Source organism: Aspergillus steynii (genome assembly GCF_002849105.1).
Source record: "Aspergillus steynii IBT 23096 chromosome Unknown P170scaffold_6, whole genome shotgun sequence".
Lineage (NCBI taxonomy): Eukaryota > Fungi > Ascomycota > Eurotiomycetes > Eurotiales > Aspergillaceae > Aspergillus > Aspergillus steynii.
This window is the reverse complement of record NW_020194403.1, coordinates 772,105-790,899: the sequence shown is the minus strand read 5'-3', so window position 1 is coordinate 790,899 and position 18,795 is coordinate 772,105. Positions and strand designations below refer to the sequence as shown.

The following is an 18,795-nucleotide window of genomic DNA, read 5'->3' as shown; positions in this document are numbered from 1 at the left end:
CCTCACTGCCTCCTAGGCTCTGCATCACGGCGGCGCGTTTGTCTAGGAGGCTCCCCAGTTCTTTATTGAGATCTCCCTGTCGCTTCTGTAGATTGATCAAGCCTCTTCGATACTTGGCGTTACAGGCCACATCTCGGTTTATCGATTGCAGCCACTCCTTCCGCGGCGCAACCTGGTCAGGGCGACTGGGCAGTGTAGTATTCGAGTTGATGGTATCGATTGTTCCTTTGATGAATACAGCGCTAGCGCCAACGTCTAGGATAATGCCACAGCAACCCAGCATGGCCTTTGCCATGTCGATCCCATTCTGCAGGAGTGTTTCGTGGAGTCTAAGGTCATGAGTCTCGATTGTGTCGTCAACAACATCTAGCTCGCTTGACCCTGGTATTTCCACAACGTCTACCAGGGTGTTATCCCCGTTCACCTGGTTCTCCAGCGTTGTGGTGTCCCTCCACGGTTTTTCCAGGGCGGTAGCTTTCCTAGCGGTCGCTACCAGTAGCTGAGTATTCTCCACCAAGTCCCGAAGGATTCCATGTAGACGTGACAAAAAGGACGTGTCCAGCTTTTCGATCTCAGTTAGCGGTGCATCAATGTCGCTGTGGACACGACTTTTATGGCTTTCGTACGTGTCCACCTTGTGGGTGTTGCCCTGGCTCATCTGCGCCTGTCTCTTCATAGGAGGAATATACAAGGCACTCGGTAGGGGTGCTTTTTCAAGACCACGCCTTCGGTAAGACGCTTCTGAGGCATCAAGTGAGCGTTGATGGCTGCTTTTTATCGGGGGGTTTTCCTTGACGCACTGGCGACCGTCAGGATGGTACGGTAAAAACGTATCCCCTCGGACAGCGCATATTCCAGCAGCTGCCGTACAAGGGAAGGTCTGGGGATGGAGGGGGATGGACATGAGAGGCTGGCAAATGTTCGGATTTCTGAATGTCTGCAATATGAGAAAAAATTACCAGGTGAAAATTTCCGGCCATCTGCATTTTAAAGGATAATATGACGGGTTTTTCTCGTCATTGAGTCACACCCGCACCCATTTTTTCTGTTCTTTCCACTCTTAATTTATACGTCAATATTTTAAATTTATACGTCAATTAAGGTGTCCAGCGCAACCAAGCTTGCCAGATGGTCTTTCAAACTCTAGACATGGTTGACTTTGGTCACAAGGGCCTAAACTCAACCCAGTCCTCTCCACAACTCCTCGCCAACTCCCTCGCCGTCATTCCTACCCTCTGGCTCCATTTCTCTGCAGTCCCCGGCTGAACCAGCTCCTCCACTTCGAGAGAAATCATCACATCGACCGTCCAGTCCTGGCATCTTCGTTTCCCGTCCCTCGGCGCCGGTTCGTTCTGAATCACGCGGATAACCTCCAAGCGCGTCTTCGCGTCCAGAACAGCTATCGTGCACATTCCAACCGCCTGGGGCGTCTTGATGGTAGTTGCCTCCCGGAGATCGTACTGATACCAGAGTCTTTCTAGGTCTATCGGTAGGACTTGGTAGATGTCTCCGAAGTCGTCTGTGGGGGTGTATATGAGGAACAACCAGTGGGATCGGTGGTTGGGGTTTTCGCCGGTGCCTAGCGCTTGGATGCAGAGATGATGGGTCATTTTAAAGAGACTATAAACAGGCCTTTGGGGCTGCCTTGTTCAAAGTGATGAATGTAGTGGAGTTAAGCTCATCCCGGAGTGCGGGGTTTTATTGGCGCCGGTTTACTTGCAAGACGCCTTGACCGGAATATCCGAATTATTCAAACTGACTCTTCACGTCTCTATACCCACCACATCTTGCCATCTCTTCGCCAAGAGCTATAATTACAACAGTAACTGTTCTTTGGCTCTGGGGGTTGGCCTTCAGGCTCTGCCCTATCAAAAACTAACTAAATCCATGAACTGCTCCTCTGACATCACGCATCATCGAGTTCTTTGACCATTTCCTCTTTCGGGTAACCAGGACAAGGATCGACATCGCTTGATGTGGGTACTATCTGTCCTAGCCAATCCAGGACTTGTCAAAAATTCCATTTCTCCGCATCCCTTGCGTTGGTACTGGGTGAGGAAGAAACTAAGCATTCAGGCTGTGCGAGTCCACGGCCAAGCCTCCTTGTTACAGACTTATAGTGGGCCAAACGGTACTCCGTAGTGATAAGCAATGCCTTATTCTCGGGTTCTTTTGTACTGTGATATCATTCGTATGCTGCGATCACCGGTTTTGTTGAATTTATAGAAGTTCCGATGATTGTCCCGAGTCTATGAGGCTGTGTTGCTTCTATTTTCTGAGCTGAGCCTTGCCCAGGTGAAATAGATAAATATCCCCTACTCCGTATGAACCACGAGGTTTGGGAATCCATGTTTCTACCTCTGTCTGCTTGAATAGATCAAATTTTCACACAAAAGTCCTCTGCGGCCTAAATCTATAATTTCAACCACCATCACCTACCTCTACTATTATCTCGAAACATATTCTTTTTGCAATGTGTTTCGGGCTTTTCAAATCAATGAAAAAACGAACTTCCTCGCGAACACCCTCCGACTACGAGGATAAGGACCACGACAATGTTTCAACTCGAACAAAAAAGACGGAAAGCAAGCCTGGCCTTCGACGAGAATCTAGTCACTCGAAGGCTCTGACAGGTATTGAGGGAGTCGGTGCAGGTTTTCTAGGGATTGGGGCCTGCATGGTCTGTTAAGAGTAGGGTTATCAGGAGGGGAGTTTTGAAATTTCGGTAAATATGTGCTTTGGGAAGCAGTTATGACTGATGATTTATTGTAACGTATGATTTTTATGAAGATCGTTTAGAGGATTAGAGTGGTCGGCATATATTCTTCATTATTTGGAGGATCGAACCCCACACAATCAAGTTTTCGATATTTTTCATGGTGACAAGCCCACATACATCCAGTAACATCGTTATCAGGCAGATTCAGTGGTAGAATTGACAAAAAAGAAATACGTGGTCCCAGAGAGGCTCGAACTCTCGACTTCTGAGTTATTAGCTCAGCACTCTAACCGACTGAGTTATGGGACCAGTTGTTGAAAACCAGGACGGAAATTGTGGATCTGATTCGAGAATGCTTGGCGATGATTTTTTCTTGGCGAGAAAAATGGACCAACTGACTCAGCAAGGTGACTCATCCACAGATCACATGCGCGCCATTCCCGATTGGGCGCTGTCAAATGCCGCCTCTCACCGCCTGATTATCCTGTTATCAAAGAATTTTTTTATCATCAGTTTGGACTCCACACCTCCCCAATCGACTGCGAGCACTCACATCCGCCAAAATGAGGTAAGTTGACTGACTTTGAATCCCTGCATGCTGAACTCGTGCGCTAACCAACTCTAGGATTGAGAATTGCTTTTTCTGCAGGTTCGTCTGCCCCCACTAATCCAGGTCGCACGCCGAACTCCGAATTGACCCTCCGTCCAACAGTCGCCCGACGTATCCGTCGAAGGGAATCACTTTTGTCAGAAACGATGGTACGCATATACCGGAGACCAGAGACCCTCGGAATACACACATACCCTAGGAGTGCGCTAACATGCAGCGTACAGCCAAGGCATTCAGATTCTGCCGCTCGAAATGCCAGCGCGCATTCACCAAGAAGCGCCAGGCCCGTAAGGTGAAATGGACGAAGATCTCTCGCCAACACGCCGGCAAGGAAATGCAGGTCGACCGCACGTTGCAATTCTCCGCCCGCCGGAACGTTCCCACCCGCTACAACCGCCAGCTCATGGCCCAGACCCTGCACGCCATGGAGCGTGTCGAGGAGATCCGCGCGCGTCGCGAGCGTGTCTTCTACAAGAAGCGTATGGCCGGAAACCGCGAGCGCGAGACCGCCGACAACTTCAAGCTGGTCTCCGAGAACGAGCACCTGCTGCCCCGTGAACTGCGCGAGAACGCCGAGACCAAGGTCGCCGAGCTGCAGCCCGCCAAGTCGAAGGTCTTCAAGACCGAGCGGCGCAAGTTGCGTGCTCGGGTTGACGGCGGCGTCGAAGAGGTTGTGGAGGATAACACCATGGATATGGACTAGGTTGACGGAACGGCTGGATTTCATTAAAATCATGTTACCCCATTTTATTTTTCTACGAGCGTGTCTTTTTTTTCTAATGTTAAAAAGATTTCCTTTGTTTTTTCCGTTCTTGCAAATACCTCAAGGCGATGTGTTGCACGCATTATGGCTGCTTCTCTCGAAGAACGTCTCAGTTTTCTTGTCAGGTTCAGAGGAATGCAACATCAACTGCACTATTCATCCTATGTTCGAAACTCCCATTTTTTAGAGGAAGAATCCAGTATTATAGCTCTTAGTCGTTCTTAATCATCTGGCTGCTTATAGAAGGCAGTTGATTTGGCTATATTAGATGGAACTTATGGCTTTTAATTTGTTTATTTGGGTGATTTTTGATCAGATCGATCTTACATCTTTATTTTTGATATTTTTCAAAATTGTAGTCTTTGCTCATTTTTGACTTACATGAGCAGTTTTTCAAGTTACCCAATTTATCTATTTGCCGTTCGAACGTCCTGTTTTGCTTTTGTTCATTTTATGTTCACTTATCACGAACTCGAGTTATTTAGTCAAGTGTTTTAAAGTCCCTCTGGGGGTATAGCATCCCTGCTAAGCGATCAAGAGGCTTTTTATATATATATATAGTATTTGTATTTGGTGGCGAGGTAGATGAGAGGAGCGGCTAGAACGTGTTGGTAAAGGTCTGGAAATTGTCGAAGGGAAAAGATGTTTTCATATAACAAGAGCTTAGATGGATTGAAATATTTATAAAATAAATTTCGAAACTAGCTCAACTAAGGACGAAGACCTCTAATTGAGCCGAGGTAGGTGAGATTGTGTACAGTGTTATTTAGCTGGTTAAGAATCTCTTGTGGATCTGACTAGAAGGCGCGTTTTAAGGTGTTGAGGTACCGGGGTTGTTTCCTTTTTCGAATGTGATGACTTGTCGTGATCGATTAGAAATCCACATGGTATCAGATCAGTCAATTGCATGAATGGCTATGGATGGCAGCTATTTACTTATAGTGCACTAGTATACATTGGGCTGAGCATCCAGCTTACCGAGAAATAACCGACAGATGCCCGACGTTCAACATGGCTTTTAGTTGGTCTTTTCAGTTATATGGCGATGCCTATAGACGGAAACTTCTAGCACTATGGCGAATAGGAATTATTACCTTAATATTTTTCTCGCTATTCTTTTTTGGGTTAATCGTCTGTCTTTTCAGTGGATATCTTGTTATCCTAATTACCCCATACCTACAAAGCATCTTATCAACGCCATGAATGGTGCACCGACGCAGCACTATCGCAAAATACTCTGGCCACTATGACAATCTGAGACGTAGTTTGATATTCTCGGAGATACGGTAAGAAGAGATCTCTAACTGATCGATTGAATCCAATCTGATTGCTAGATGACATTGAACCGCTAGCTTACTCGAGCAGATATGGCTTCTGCATGACGAAGGATGTGATGTGATTATAAGGCGTGAGTAGCAATTGAATATATTTTGAGCTCAGAAATTGCTGAGCCTGGTGACACGGAACCGTAGACTCCCACCAGTTCTGAGGGAATTTTAAAGAGAGATATATTCCAGCTTTTCAACAGAGGACTATATACACTATACCGATACCGAGTTATACTTGCTCCAGCAACAGGATGTGAGGAAGCCACAACAGGTACCACAATAAGTAATGCTTCAGGTATTCACCAAATGCTCACCAAATATCTGAATGATTTGCCTTGGGGTTGCCTTCCATCCATAACTTGGCCAATTTCTGCGTCTGGCCTCCCCCAATCGGATGGGCTGAGTCGTATTTAAAGAGATTCCTTCCTGCGGTTTCCCTTTCGTTCTGGGGGTTCATAGGTTGACTTGCATTGTAGTCGAAGTAGTGCCAGCGCTTTTTCTCTTTCAGCCTTGGGATAATGTCTCCGACGGTGGCTTCAATTCGCCGCCACTCATCAACGTAGCCCGGGAGTTCATCATGGGTCTCGTTTGGGCGTATCATGTAGGCGTGGATGTACTCGTCATCGATCCGGCGAGCATTGAGCTTGGGGAGATACCTTCCTCCATGAATCAACGTATCAATCACGGTGGTTTGAAACAACTCGTGCTCGTTTGTTCCCTCAAGCCATTCTGGGTCAGGGTCGAAGGACACATTCTCGAACCAATGCACGCCATATACCGCCTTGCGACTGATTATGTACAGCACAGTGCAACCCTCGAGGCCCTCCGCTCCCGTGCTATACTGTTGAGGTACTCTTATACTGCTGAAGGTTCTCATGATACCAGTTGTCATGTCCTCCGCGACGGGTGCCGTATCGTGTGGCACAATCCGCTCGGTCAGGCGGGGGAACTCATGGAAGTAGAAATCCCCCATATCTGTCCCTGGCAGGTTCATTCTTTTCCCAAGGTTCGCCGTTGAGACATTGCGCTCAAACCGGATGAACCCTACGCTGCGCTTATCATAGTTGCTGCTGCCTCTGGCAGCAAATTTAGGCCCGCATTTTGGCCGTACTGACTTGCGTTTCTTCAGTAATGGGCTATTCGCTGGGCCTGATTTCTTGTCAGAATCCGTCTGGACTGAAATATTCTTGCGTAAAAGAAGGGGCAGGGCTTACCAAAAGTGAACGAATTTGCAGAGGCCACGAGGGCCAACCATGTTAACAGCCACAGTAATCTCATGATTAATGATGGGCTGGGGAACAGAGGCAGCTGTATGCTAGATTGCGTCTTTCAAGGACTCGCTCGACGCCTTGAATAGATACGAGTGACACCGTATTCAAACAAGGATAATCACAGCAGTGATATTGATATTTATTTGCAGAACATGACTAAAGTGGTAGATAATGTGCCCCGTGCTTGCTATCAGAAGTAAAACTCTGTCGTTTAATCTTCGGAAATCCTATTCAAATTGCGAATTCCATATTAGGGATACAGACCGCGGTGCCATAAAGCAAATATCTCTGGTTCAATGTCTTTGTTTAGCGCCGGCTATAAGGAAAGTAGACAGTAATTAATGAGCATAATGAAAAACAAAATGAGCCTCCGTCGGCACTCGAAGTTTACTAGTAATCGTACTAGCATAAGCACTAAAATACCATTGCACGACTGCCATTCTATACAAGAGTAGGTACTAGCTTCGATTGGGTCATAAACAGTACAACACCGAGGTAAGTCCGACATCCCAAATAACTCTCGAAAAAAGACAAGAAATTCTTGCAAAAGTTAATCTCTTCCTTTAAGTCTGATTCTTGTACATTACATGATTAAATGAACACAGTATAAATAGCTACATTCGCTCTAAAATAATCTGCCTTGCTGTCAAAAGATGACATAGGGGTTTTTCCAAATTTAAATCTCTCAAAACAAAGCTTCCCAGGTATAATCCGTTCCATAGAAACTCACCATACAAAAGAAAGAGAAAGAAAAAAACAGATCGACTCCGACAAGATTTGGGCTCAAAAGGATCCGTTCAGATCCACCTTCATGGTGGATCCGGATCAGGTCCGAGCCTCCGTAGTAATTCTTCGATGCGCGGGGCCGGTTGATCCGGGCTTTTTTTTTGTTTGTTTATTTCTCCAAGTCTTTCATACGAAGCACCTCGTATGCTTCGTGCGCCAAATAGTTACCTTAGTGTTTCCATGAACGGCCTGCCGAGAAAGTTAGAAATCAGGAAATATCACGACACGACCAGGAAAGAAAGTTTTTTTTTTTTTTTTTTTTTTTTTTTTTTTTTTAGTTCAAAAACATGCTTTCCTGCCAAGAGCTCTGTGTATATATACTGGCTAGAACATGTGTATATATTACTAGTATTCAGTTTCAGTGAATCGTCACAATATTCAGCCAGAAAAAGAAAATTCATAGCAAATTTATGCAAATCGGAAACAGATAGTCCTAAATTCGCCCCATGTCTAAAGGCTAGCACCGTCTAGCAAGGCCAGCAAGACCAAAGGCTCTCTTGAAAACTCTGCTGAAAGTATAGACAGAGCTGACCTTCCACTAACGCCCCAGAGTCACCGAAATGATCGAAGTGGAATATGTGCTCGAAGTAGGAAATGCGGTTTTAACGGTTCCTGAATTCCCTAGTTTGCACTAGCCCTCTTTAGCCATTTGCCCCACCCATAGAATAAGTACTTCTCAAAGCCTTGGCACCATTTTGGAGCAGGACTTTGGTGAATATAATTACTACTCCGTACACATTCTGTAATGCTCAGACTCATCTCTCTAAAGCATCCTACTCAGGCCCACCTAATTCAATAGTAAGTTCCAAACATTGTCAAACATCACATACAACGCCCCACGCCGTAGTCCGCCTTGTTATCGGGCTTCGCACCGGGATTCCATACTCCGAACTTTTCGATTCAGCTAAAAACAAGATCATCCCTACTTGGAAAAACTTGAATATTATTCATCTTCCCAGTAAAATATCTAGTTGGAGTGAAAATGCTTATCGAGACTTGCTATATCAGACCAATGTGTAAAGAATCGATTGTCCCTGCCAAGGACAGGATTTAATTGAAGCAAAATTGTAGACTTTGAGTTCTACCTACATACCGGGCTTATGACAACTCGACTTTAATTAGGTTGGAAAAGCGGCAAGCCTTGGTAGATACAGATAATTAAAAGCCATATATGAGCCCTAAGAGCAGCCACACTTCGACGATCTGACCCGTTTTGTTATAACACAATGGTAAATACATTTTGATACTACTCATCACCACCTCCGCCAATACCTACTCCGCGAGACTCAAGGAGACTAAGAATAGCCTGTCTGCGCTCAGGGAATATTATGCCCTGAGCCATCTGCAAGGGGCTTCGGCCACGGTATTCTGGATGAGCCGACTTTCCAGTAGGATCTGCACCTGCATCCAGTAATGCTTCAACTGCTCCCGGCTTAGCAGAGTAGATAGCACAGTGCAAGGGGTTCCCCCATTCGGCAGAGGTCATATTAGGATCGAGGCCCTTCTCCAGAAGGAACTTCGTCATGAGCTCTCCTAGAGGCATGCGCGAGTCCACGGCGGTAAAGAGAAGCTCCGGTTCCAGTCGGGCCCCATGCGCGAGTAGCATCTCAGCCAAGGATGTACCTTTGCGGCTGCCAATGGCCCGAGTAAGGGGGGTTAGCCCTCGCCGACCGGCACGATTAGGGTCAGCGCCTGCTAATATTAATTCGCGAGCGCAGCCGGGGTCTTCTATTTCACTGTTCCTAGAGTCAGTTACGATCTCCCGATATTCGGCCCAAAAGTCTGACACGTACACTAGAAGAGGACTGTCGCTGCGGCAGGTGCCGTTGGGGTCAAGACCGTGGTCGAGGTAGTGGCGAATGACGCTCGCCTTTTGCTCTACTCCTGGATACCCGGGAAGAGCATGCATTGTTTTGGGCGTTACGCGAGCGCCTGCATTGAAGAACGCGGCGACGAGATCAGAGTATGCCATCTCGGTGGCGGAGGTAAGTCCCTCCTCGAGGTCCTCGGCGGTTAAGCGGCCGCTTTTGAGTCCTTCCTGGGTTTTTTGCAGGTCACCAGCATCGCAGGCCTCAAAAAAGGCGTCAGCAAAAGACTGATAGTCGAGGGTCATGGCGCAGGTGAGATGTGTGGTATGTGAAATGAAGGAAGTGGAGAGAAAGTAATCTATGTCTGGGACTCATGCGGATCCAAAGTCTGATTATATAAGGAACTGGTAACTGTGGATCAATGTGCCTTACGGAGTCCAGGGATCCATGGATCTTGGTAGGGCTTCACAGGTCCGCTTATTCGTCCTTACACTACTGTTGTCCTATAAAAGCTGTCTTATTTTAGGACGCTGTCGATGGGTAAATTGATATCACAACACTGCAATATTCCTCAATGCCATTTATGGTACTTACCTTAGAAATCACTCTATATGTAACATCTCCTCTAGTCTTTATTTTGTCGTAAACTGTATCGGTCAAACCTCTGCAGACTTTGTTGCGGAAAAGAAAAATGGAGTGGAACCAGACATTCGATCAACTAGTGTGCGGACTAGCTCGGGGGCCCTCGGCCGGAAGATCTCTCGACATGTTGGAATACTCTATAAGCGAAGATATGGAGTATAACCAAACTTTTGCCTTACATCGATCTCTTCGATCCCTCCGATCTCTCCGATCCCTTTGCTCTTTCCCCTTTGGTGCTCAAGAGTCGGACCTTGACCTTACAATACGTTCCCACTCCTCGCCCGATGGGCCATTGGCATGATAACTAACTATCTAGTATTTGCTAGTAACTTATAGCTCTAGTCTTTTTCCAAGGATTGCTGCACGGATCTTTGTACACTTCAGTCTTAGCCAGAGCTTATGAGAACCACAGGAGACTGGATATACTCTATACACAAGCATTGCGGGCATTGCCACCTCTATTTGTCTTACTTTCATTTCCCGTACGCTCGTCTGAGCCAGGCAGAGTGCGGAGACTCGCTTCTAATCCCTGGTTCAGTAACCAGATGAAAATAAATGTCTGTCGGCCTGGGATAACTAGGTATATATAGTATTTTATGCATCTTTTCTCCTACATGAAGTGTAACTACAGCCACTCTCATTTACTTTGAACGCAATGGCACTTCCTGCGCTGTTTGTACTACTCTCTCTTGTTCTTTTTTTCTCTATACTTGCTTGCGGGGATGATGAATATTTCGTTGTCGGCGATCTCAGCCAGTACACCACAGAGGGCGTGCGCTTACCTTTCCCACTACTTTACCATGACCAGAAAGCTTCTAACACGCCCTAAGGTACCTACGCCCGTCCTCACAGGGTCTACCATTGAATTTACTGCAGTGGGCGATCCGGCCGACAATGGACTTTTGGCATTCCTCTCCCCAGACATGCAGGCCAGTGTGAAATCCGCCATGGATGCCAACTGTGACACGAGAATTGACACTGAGTGCTATCAAGAAGTTATGGACGTTATTGAAGGTTCCAACAGTGTTCTCTTATCCCGCAGCTTGGAGCAACGAGGACTAGAGCGGCGAGTCGTAGGCTTCGCCGCTGCCGCTGGTGCCTTGTTGGTCGGCATGGTAATTCCTCTTATCTACGAAGCAACTCAGATATTGCCGAATCACATCAAGATCCCACCGAATCAAATCGAGGAGTCTTTCGAGCTCGAAACTGCTACAGCCATTGTCATCGTAACAGATAACGCCAAGCCCCAGGGAACCATCACGCAACCTCCAGAGCAAGACAAGGTCACTGGGTAAGCAAACGACACCTCTTTTCCTTCTCTGCTAAAGTAATTGGACTGACTGTGGTTTTCAAGATTACCGGCCACAATTACGACCTTTGCGAGCCCCACTAATGGGGCGAACGCGGGAGACGTGGGTATCGATCTGGACCCGACGGTAGCGGCGCACCTCCAGGCACTGCTTTCCAGCTCAGACGCCAGCAGCTGCGATGTAGGCGATTATTTGAGCGCTCGCTCGCTTGAGACTCGCGGCCTGGACCTATTCAGCCTCATATGCAATGCTCAGCGCCTGGTAGTTGATGGAGTTGGACGAGGGGGAGTTGGCAGGGAACTTGTCATGAACCACGGAAGGCTCCCGTGGACAGACCGTGAGATTGTGGCAGCTGTAAATACCGTGGTGCAGTGGACGCTCGTCGAGGCTAAAAAGCTGAATCCCACCATCAGCGCAAGCACTCTTGATAAAGTGGCCGCCGGTGCCGTTACCCTGGCATGGATCTACGACATATACGGGGTCATAAAGGAACACAATGTGATCCCCTCCAAGTCACTCCAAGGCGGTTCCAGCGCTACCGCGTGTGAAGCGCAGACAGCTACTCAATGCGGTGTGGAGTGCGGTGTGATGCCCTGGGCTCCTCAATTTGAGTGCACAACGGCCTGCTCGACTGTCACAAGCTGCGATGCGACGTCGGCGCTCACCACTACTCGCACGGCCACCATGACTGCCTTTGGTCCCGATCCGACGGGGTCGAGTGGTGGCAAAGGGCAGCAGATTGCGGTTGCATCGTACATCAATCCGCTCAGTGATCCTGCTGCTTGGGATCGGCTGATCGACTATTCTCCGGACAAGATGCCCATATTAGTCGCCAACGCTGTGAATGGACCGGACTACGCCGTTGACAAGAACTGGGCCGACGTTGTCGAGCGAGCTTCAGCTTCCGGCAAAACGGTCCTTGGCTATGTACGAACCGGATACCTTGGTGTGAGCACTCAGAAGTTCAAAACGCGCCTGGGCTCGGGGAATCTGGCCGATTGGACTGCTCAGATTGAGGAAGACGTTGATATGTGGTACAAGCTGTATGGTGACAGTATTGGCGGCATCTTTTTCGACGAGGGCTGGCCCGAATGTGGTGACAATAATCAATACGTCGACCTCTACAAGTATATCAATGCCTATACTAAGCGTGCCCACCCCGGTGCGCTCACTGTTTTGAACCCCGGTTCCCCTATGGCATCTTGCTTTGAGGATACTATGGACACTCTGCTTACATTCGAGCTGAGTTACGACTCTTACATCAACTCCTACACTCCAAACGACTGGACACCCAAGGACCCGCGGAAGCTCTGGCACATCGTATATGACGTGCCTCAATCAGCAGTTAACAAGGTAGCCAAGTTGGCCAAAGAGCGCGGGGCTGGTCTCCTTCAGCTCACAGATGACACCTTGCCCAATCCCTACGACACTTTGCCCGCCGATTCCTACATCCAGAGCATGATGAATGCAATCGAGGGTGGCTCTCCGCTAAACACAGATGCGGCATCCTGGAAATCCGGAAACGCTGCAGGAGGAGTGACTGGACTGTCGGTCGTGACTTCGGACTATAGTTCTGCTAAGCTCTCCTGGAACGCGGCCTCGAATGCCCTTGGCTATCATGTGTATTCAGGCGACAGTGTCATTGCAAGCGTTCCTGCCTCAATGCATGAGATTACTATTGGCGGTCTCCAAGCAGGAGCTAGCCATGCATTCCACGTCAGCGCAGTGGGGGGAGGTGGCCATGTAGGACAGTCTTCCAACACAGCCACAGTCACCACGAAGTCTTTGCCAAACGGGAACATTATCGTCAATTACCACTCTTCTCCCGGGACGGACTCGACCACCATCCAAGCTGATATTCTTGTTCCGTACTCTTTCATCCGCCTCTATATCTGGGACTCGGTGGGATGTGAATTCGACACCAACCCGGGATGGACTGTCAACTTCAAAGTCGACGAGTATGTCTGCGCCCACTACATGGTCGAGGGCACCACGCTATACAAATACAGTGGCACACTTCCTGCAAACTCTATGGCTCCACCGTGGGCGTGGACGGTGGTCGGGCCCATCACCCTTGATACCAAGGACTATACTTACAAGTGGACATTACCTCTGGGAACTTCTACTATCGACACGAGCAAATTCGTGGTTCAGGCGCAAGGCTACAACCCCTTGACCAATGTCTTCGAGCCGGATCCCAGCGCTTACGACTGCAAGGGCTCATCCCTGTGCACGACACCAGACTTTTTGAAATGGTGCGACCACGCCGTCAATACCCTGCAGCGATACGACGACCCTTTCTACTTTGCTGCTTCTGCGTGAGTAACCCCTCCCCATTTATCTTCCTGCAAAAACCCTCCCATATCTTTTATACTCAATGTCCATGCTAATTTTACTCGCACATAGTAACGAAACCGGAATCAACCAATCCGGGAACTGCTGGGGCGATCAGACTCGGGGCTGCGGCGTCTTCATCCAGGGTGATGATAGCTGCAGTATAAGTGGCAACGACCTGTGGAATGACTACCAGAACATCCGCAACATTGGCGGCTGTAACAAGTGTGGCTCGTTTCATAGGGACGATGGCTGTCTGATCACAATTAACTATGTCTATCAATGTGATAACCACGACACGAAGCTAGCATAGATTACATACTGAACCCACTTAAACAAAAAATAAGAAATGAAAAGAAACCATAATAAACAAAGGATACATTCATACACCCTGTCTACACAGGCTAAGAAAAATCAGATAGTGCAATCGGTCAGATCCTGTTAATTGCTAGCGTCGCCGACTTCGAGGCATATCAACCGTGGTACATGTGGTTTAGCTTCTTTTTGGCTCCCGAACTGAGTGGGACTACTCCCCGGGCTCTCCACCTCGCCCAATATCATTCTGACCCTGGCACCCTACGGAGAACAGAATGGATGGTTGGTGTTTTGGATTACGAGTATTTTCTTTCTATTTTGCCATTGGGATGAGGTTAATAATGCAGGCTTTGATATCATCGCCTCGGTTAGCCTCGATTTCCTCTGACGTACATCATATATGGCGAAGTCTTATACTAGGGATATCTGCAATTGAAATCACGCGTAGACCGGTTCCTTGATGTCTTGGTATTCTAAAAAAACTTCCTATATTGTAAATTACATATACTAGAAAACAGATCTTTCCGCTCCAAATTCCCCTATACTGAGTGACACTGTCATGATAAAGCGACGAAAGTTCGTAGGCTGCATCCGCATGGTTTGTGATGTCGGGACTAGTTGTGGCTATCCGGCAGGGCTTTTTCTTCTACCAAGTTTGACACAGGCATGCATATATATATGCAATAATGCAGACTTTGAGACTATCTGTCAGACAAGCTTGGAGATTAAGCACAACTTACTGACTCGCCTTGGTCATTTATTTGTCTTGCTAATCGCCGACTACAGGATGGTTCCAACAGTATTGCTTCATATCCAGAGAAACCGTGGGTGGTTTGGTTGGGTTGATGCTTGAGAAGAGGTGAAAAACAAATAAAAAAAGCCCAACGCGGGGCTCGAACCCGCAGCCTTGTGATTAAGAGTCACACGCTCTACCGATTGAGCTAGCCAGGCTGGTGCTTATATCACGTGCGATTTAAATGATATGAGATCTTGAAAGTTTCAAAACCACTGTACCAGAAATAGTAAAATGCCGGCCTGCCTTTTTCCGGTCTTGGCACCGACCACGTGCCGGCGTATCCGTATTCGGGTTTATCCGTATTCGCCATCGAATTCGCATTTCTACCATCGAACCACCTTCGATTCTTCCTCAATCCCATCGCACCGACGGCCGGGCTGGTTTGGCACTTCCAAATATTATCTGCTTACTCAGATGATAGGCCTTTGAGATTACTGGCTGCACAATGGCTCCTCGACGAACCCATAAAAAGTCCCGAAACGGTTGTCGAGAATGCAAAAGACGCCACCTGAAGGTACTGCATTCTGGTTGATCCGCCCGTTCTGGCTTGCTGAAATAATGATAACAGTGCAATGAACAATTTCCTTGCAGCAACTGTTCGAATCATGGCATTTCATGCAGTTTCGTGCCTCCCGGAGACGCGGTTCCAAGCCGCGAAGTCTCTGGGGCCCCTCAAGGCTCCCCAGCTGGCCTGCCACCAGCAGCTTCGACCCCGAGCGTACTATCATTGTCTCATCATTCTCCGTCGATTTTGACGCCCCCTGAATCGGGCTACTCAAGAAATTCAGCCCTCTTGGATCTACTTTCAGACACCCTCCACGACGTACCTACTTTGCCCAAAGAGAACTGGGTTCGCGACCTCGAATTGATGCACCACTTTTGCACTGTGACAGCCGACACACTAGCTATGCGCGAGGACATGCGGTACACCTGGCGAGTCATTGTTCCAACCGAAGGCTACGCAAATGAGTTCGTCATGCACGGCATTCTTGCAATTGCTGCTATTCACCGAGCCAGTCTCTTTCCTTCACGTCGATCAATCTACCTGGAATGCTCCGATTATCATCAAAATTGTGGGCTACAGACTTTTCGGGCCCTGCTTTCTGCTCCAATGAAACGCGAAAATTGGCAGGCTATCTTTTGTTTTGCGTCAATGCTGGTCATATGGGTGTTCGCTATGCCTGTTCGATCCGCGGATTGTCGTCTCCCCAGTCCAATTGCGAACGTCATTGAATTGTTCTCAGTCATCAGAGGCATCCAGGCCATCCTGGAGCCTTTCAAATATCCCATTAAAAACTCTTCATTGGCAGCCTTTGCGCATGGGGTCTGGGCGCACACCGATGACAAGGAGTGGTACTCCAGGTAAGAAAGCCTCGAGACACTTTTTTTTATTGCCTTGCAGGCTCTCTAAAACTCATGCTTCTCGCAGCTCCATATCTGAGTCCCTTCTCCCCGAGGATACCATGTCCCAACTAGGAGGTCTCCGGGATTTGGTTGAATCCAGCAACTTCGAATCGGACGAAAAGGAAGATCATATGTCCGCCATCGCGTCTCTAGAACTCTCAGCCAGACACATGATCGCAGCTGGCCTGCGCATAGAGATTGGCATGGCATTATTCTGGCCCTTTTTGATTCCGCAACGCATCATGCGTGCTATAAACAACAGAGACCCTCTGGGGCTCATATTTCTGGCCCACTTTTGCGTTCTTTTTAGCTTTTTTGAGAATCAATGGTTTACGAAGGGCTGGGCAAGACAGGTTCTTGCCGACATTATACCCTGTATCCCGTCCTCGCACACCTCCTGGCTCAACTGGCCAAGGGAGCATGTTTGGAAATCCCGATGAAGTATCATGCTAAGCTGATTGGTCGATTCGCTGAATTCTTATGTGCTCTCTGTAGGCTCGTGGATTTAGATCTTTGGCAACCGCCACGTTGCATCAGAAACATTGGATGCTGCGCCGAGCTTGAGCAACTTCACCCAATCGCCGAGGATATTTGAACCACTGGATATTCATGGGCGAGCCTGGAATTGCCAAATATTCACTTACACGCCTCCTATCCTCACTCATGTCTTCTGCCAGATAAGATCTAATTCGATGTCGCTGCCACACAAAATAGCGTCTCAAACATTATCACCGGGGTTTGACCCACAAGGGTATCGTCCCACGGTTCCAACAACAACCGCATGAATCAGTCACGATAATCCAAGGTCCTGGAGACATAACCCCCAGCCCCGCAAATTCCAAGTGTCGGGAATGCGCCTTGTGGGCCTCCCTGGCCCTGGACGACTAGCGCTGCGCCACTCCTTGAAGAGCATCAACCCCGTGAGTACAGCAACCGCACTAGTGACCAAACGAGGCTATGCCCAACAGCCTCGCAGTACTCATCACGATTGGAGCTTTCAAACCGCCATGTCCAGGACACATCCTCATTCTTACGAAAACGATTTACACTTCTCGATCCAATCCTCCCAGCCACAAAATCGAACATTGAATCACCTCTAGTCAATTATCGTGAATATGTACGGTCTGGGGGGGGGGGGGGGGGGGGGTCAGTTGGTAAGCTTTTGTTGATATTTCAGATAATCTTTTTTGGTGAGCTAATTTACACTCCAGACTGCGTTGATTCTACTTATAGTGTCGGAGCTGAAACATAAGGCCTTCCGATCGAGATACTGAATAGGCTCGGATGCCTTTGGTGATTCCATGTTGACTTGGTTTATGCACATTGGCAATGATTCGTAAGGGATCATTACCTGCTTGACATTGATTTCTTGTATTGAATTCCAATATATCGGTAGGTTACTACCTAGTATTCATTCAACGGTATATTGGATAATTGAAACATAAAAAATAAAACAAAGAAAGAAAAAAGCCCTGATAAAAAATCAAATTCCTGCTAACACGCCCATAAAAGGCTCCTGTGGTATAACAATCCCCTATTTAACGCCAGATGTAAATACCCATTGTAAATCTAGCACCGCGCCTACCGAATAATAAGAGCAACAACTGGAAGCCAAGGCACTACTATTGGGATGCTGTGAGTTGGCGTGCTTCACTGCCGCTTCCTGCCGGATAGAGGGGGTTGTTGGAGGCTCAAAGTGGGCTGGTAGGTAGGTAGTAATCTAACTTTTGAAAATTAAGTGCTGTCAGGAGGAATATTCATATATGTATCTCATTTTTCCGAAGGTGGGTACACAGTCATACAAGTCAGAATATTGTTACTTTGGGGAAAAGCGAATTTGATTTGCGTAGATATTCTAGATGAATTGTTCTTTATGTATCTTTGATTGTAAGTGCTCCTCTTGGGACGATTCCTCAAGTACTGAAGTTCTTGTTATGCGCGTTTTTTCACACATTTGTTATATGCATGCCCCTCCATTGTTGATGCCTTGCCAGGCAGTGAAGTCAGCAATACGGATTCATATTTTGTTAACAAACTAGACTTTATTGTAGATTTCAAATTTCGAAGGTTTCAAAATCTAATCTAGTGAAAAGCCCATTGTTCTATTTGTGTTTAGAGAAGATGGTGTTCAATGGGGTTGAAAAAAGGGCCTCAAACAAATATGCACACACCGAATGCTAAAGCACAAAGATTACTTAGGGTTGCTTAAAAGAAATCAACTGTTGCATAAAGCTTATAGTCTTAACATAACAATACATGTGTAAATGTAATAAACACGCAGTAATGCAGTTTCAATTTTCAATGATTCGTTGCTACTTCAAAGGGATTTAACAAGTAGTCACGTCGTGACCAAATCGGAAATATATAATCCGCTTGCAGAGCACCAACAACCCTTCATAATTACAAAATAGGCCCAAAGAATAGGTATAAAGAGCCTAGAATGAGTATAAAGCCAACAGAAAAGTATTTACTAACCTACAGGCCAGCTCTTACCCAGTTTAAAATCAATTGCCAGATAGACATGGCATACAACGGAAAAAATCAAGCGGGGGAAGCAATTAAACTTTTCCTTAGAATATATTGTTAATAAGTTTGAGTTTTAAACAAGAACAGGCCGGCTGGCCCAATGGCAAGGCGCTTGACTACGAATCAAGAGATTGCAGGTTCGACCCCTGCGTCGGTCAATTCTTTTTGTTTTTTTTAATTTCC

At 47.3% G+C, this 18,795-nt stretch overlaps 6 protein-coding genes and 3 non-coding genes across 9 annotated transcripts; 4 read left to right on the top strand and 5 right to left on the bottom strand.

Moving 5' to 3' along the window:
- Positions 1 to 1,162: 1,162 nt before the first annotated feature.
- P170DRAFT_438320 (uncharacterized protein) lies at positions 1,163 to 1,654 on the bottom strand (the record flags this gene model as incomplete). Its single annotated transcript, XM_024849576.1, has 1 exon — positions 1,163 to 1,654. The coding sequence occupies exon 1, from the start codon at positions 1,608 to 1,610 to the stop codon at positions 1,164 to 1,166; it is 447 nt and encodes a 148-aa protein (XP_024701902.1). The 5' UTR covers positions 1,611 to 1,654.
- Positions 1,655 to 2,954: 1,300 nt separating this feature from the next.
- On the bottom strand, positions 2,955 to 3,028 carry P170DRAFT_t141. The gene has a single exon. It is a non-coding gene; the product is annotated as a tRNA-Ile (tRNA).
- A 254-nt stretch (positions 3,029 to 3,282) lies between these two features.
- Positions 3,283 to 4,367, top strand: P170DRAFT_511319 (ribosomal eL24 family protein; the record flags this gene model as incomplete). Its single annotated transcript, XM_024854877.1, has 4 exons — positions 3,283 to 3,287; positions 3,345 to 3,368; positions 3,432 to 3,478; positions 3,554 to 4,367. The coding sequence occupies 4 exons, from the start codon at positions 3,283 to 3,285 to the stop codon at positions 4,030 to 4,032; spliced, it is 555 nt and encodes a 184-aa protein (XP_024701901.1). The 3' UTR covers positions 4,033 to 4,367.
- A 1,363-nt stretch (positions 4,368 to 5,730) lies between these two features.
- Positions 5,731 to 6,698, bottom strand: P170DRAFT_477479 (uncharacterized protein; the record flags this gene model as incomplete). The annotated part of the gene is made up of 2 exons (XM_024853472.1): positions 5,731 to 6,569; positions 6,635 to 6,698. 2 exons carry the CDS (start codon positions 6,696 to 6,698, stop codon positions 5,731 to 5,733), a joined length of 903 nt encoding a protein of 300 aa, XP_024701900.1.
- Positions 6,699 to 8,723: 2,025 nt separating this feature from the next.
- On the bottom strand, positions 8,724 to 9,590 carry P170DRAFT_427904 (ankyrin repeat domain-containing protein; the record flags this gene model as incomplete). Its single annotated transcript, XM_024847807.1, has 1 exon — positions 8,724 to 9,590. The coding sequence occupies one exon, from the start codon at positions 9,588 to 9,590 to the stop codon at positions 8,724 to 8,726; it is 867 nt and encodes a 288-aa protein (XP_024701899.1).
- Positions 9,591 to 10,582: 992 nt separating this feature from the next.
- On the top strand, positions 10,583 to 13,884 carry P170DRAFT_498546 (uncharacterized protein; the record flags this gene model as incomplete). The annotated part of the gene is made up of 4 exons (XM_024854137.1): positions 10,583 to 10,699; positions 10,758 to 11,218; positions 11,282 to 13,555; positions 13,644 to 13,884. The coding sequence occupies 4 exons, from the start codon at positions 10,583 to 10,585 to the stop codon at positions 13,882 to 13,884; spliced, it is 3,093 nt and encodes a 1,030-aa protein (XP_024701898.1).
- Positions 13,885 to 14,764: 880 nt separating this feature from the next.
- On the bottom strand, positions 14,765 to 14,837 carry P170DRAFT_t140. The gene has a single exon. It is a non-coding gene; the product is annotated as a tRNA-Lys (tRNA).
- A 290-nt stretch (positions 14,838 to 15,127) lies between these two features.
- On the top strand, positions 15,128 to 16,526 carry P170DRAFT_477476 (Zn(II)2Cys6 transcription factor domain-containing protein; the record flags this gene model as incomplete). The annotated part of the gene is made up of 3 exons (XM_024853471.1): positions 15,128 to 15,196; positions 15,251 to 16,044; positions 16,112 to 16,526. 3 exons carry the CDS (start codon positions 15,128 to 15,130, stop codon positions 16,524 to 16,526), a joined length of 1,278 nt encoding a protein of 425 aa, XP_024701897.1.
- Positions 16,527 to 18,698: 2,172 nt separating this feature from the next.
- On the top strand, positions 18,699 to 18,770 carry P170DRAFT_t152. The gene has a single exon. It is a non-coding gene; the product is annotated as a tRNA-Arg (tRNA).
- The last annotated feature ends 25 nt before the right edge of the window (positions 18,771 to 18,795 follow it).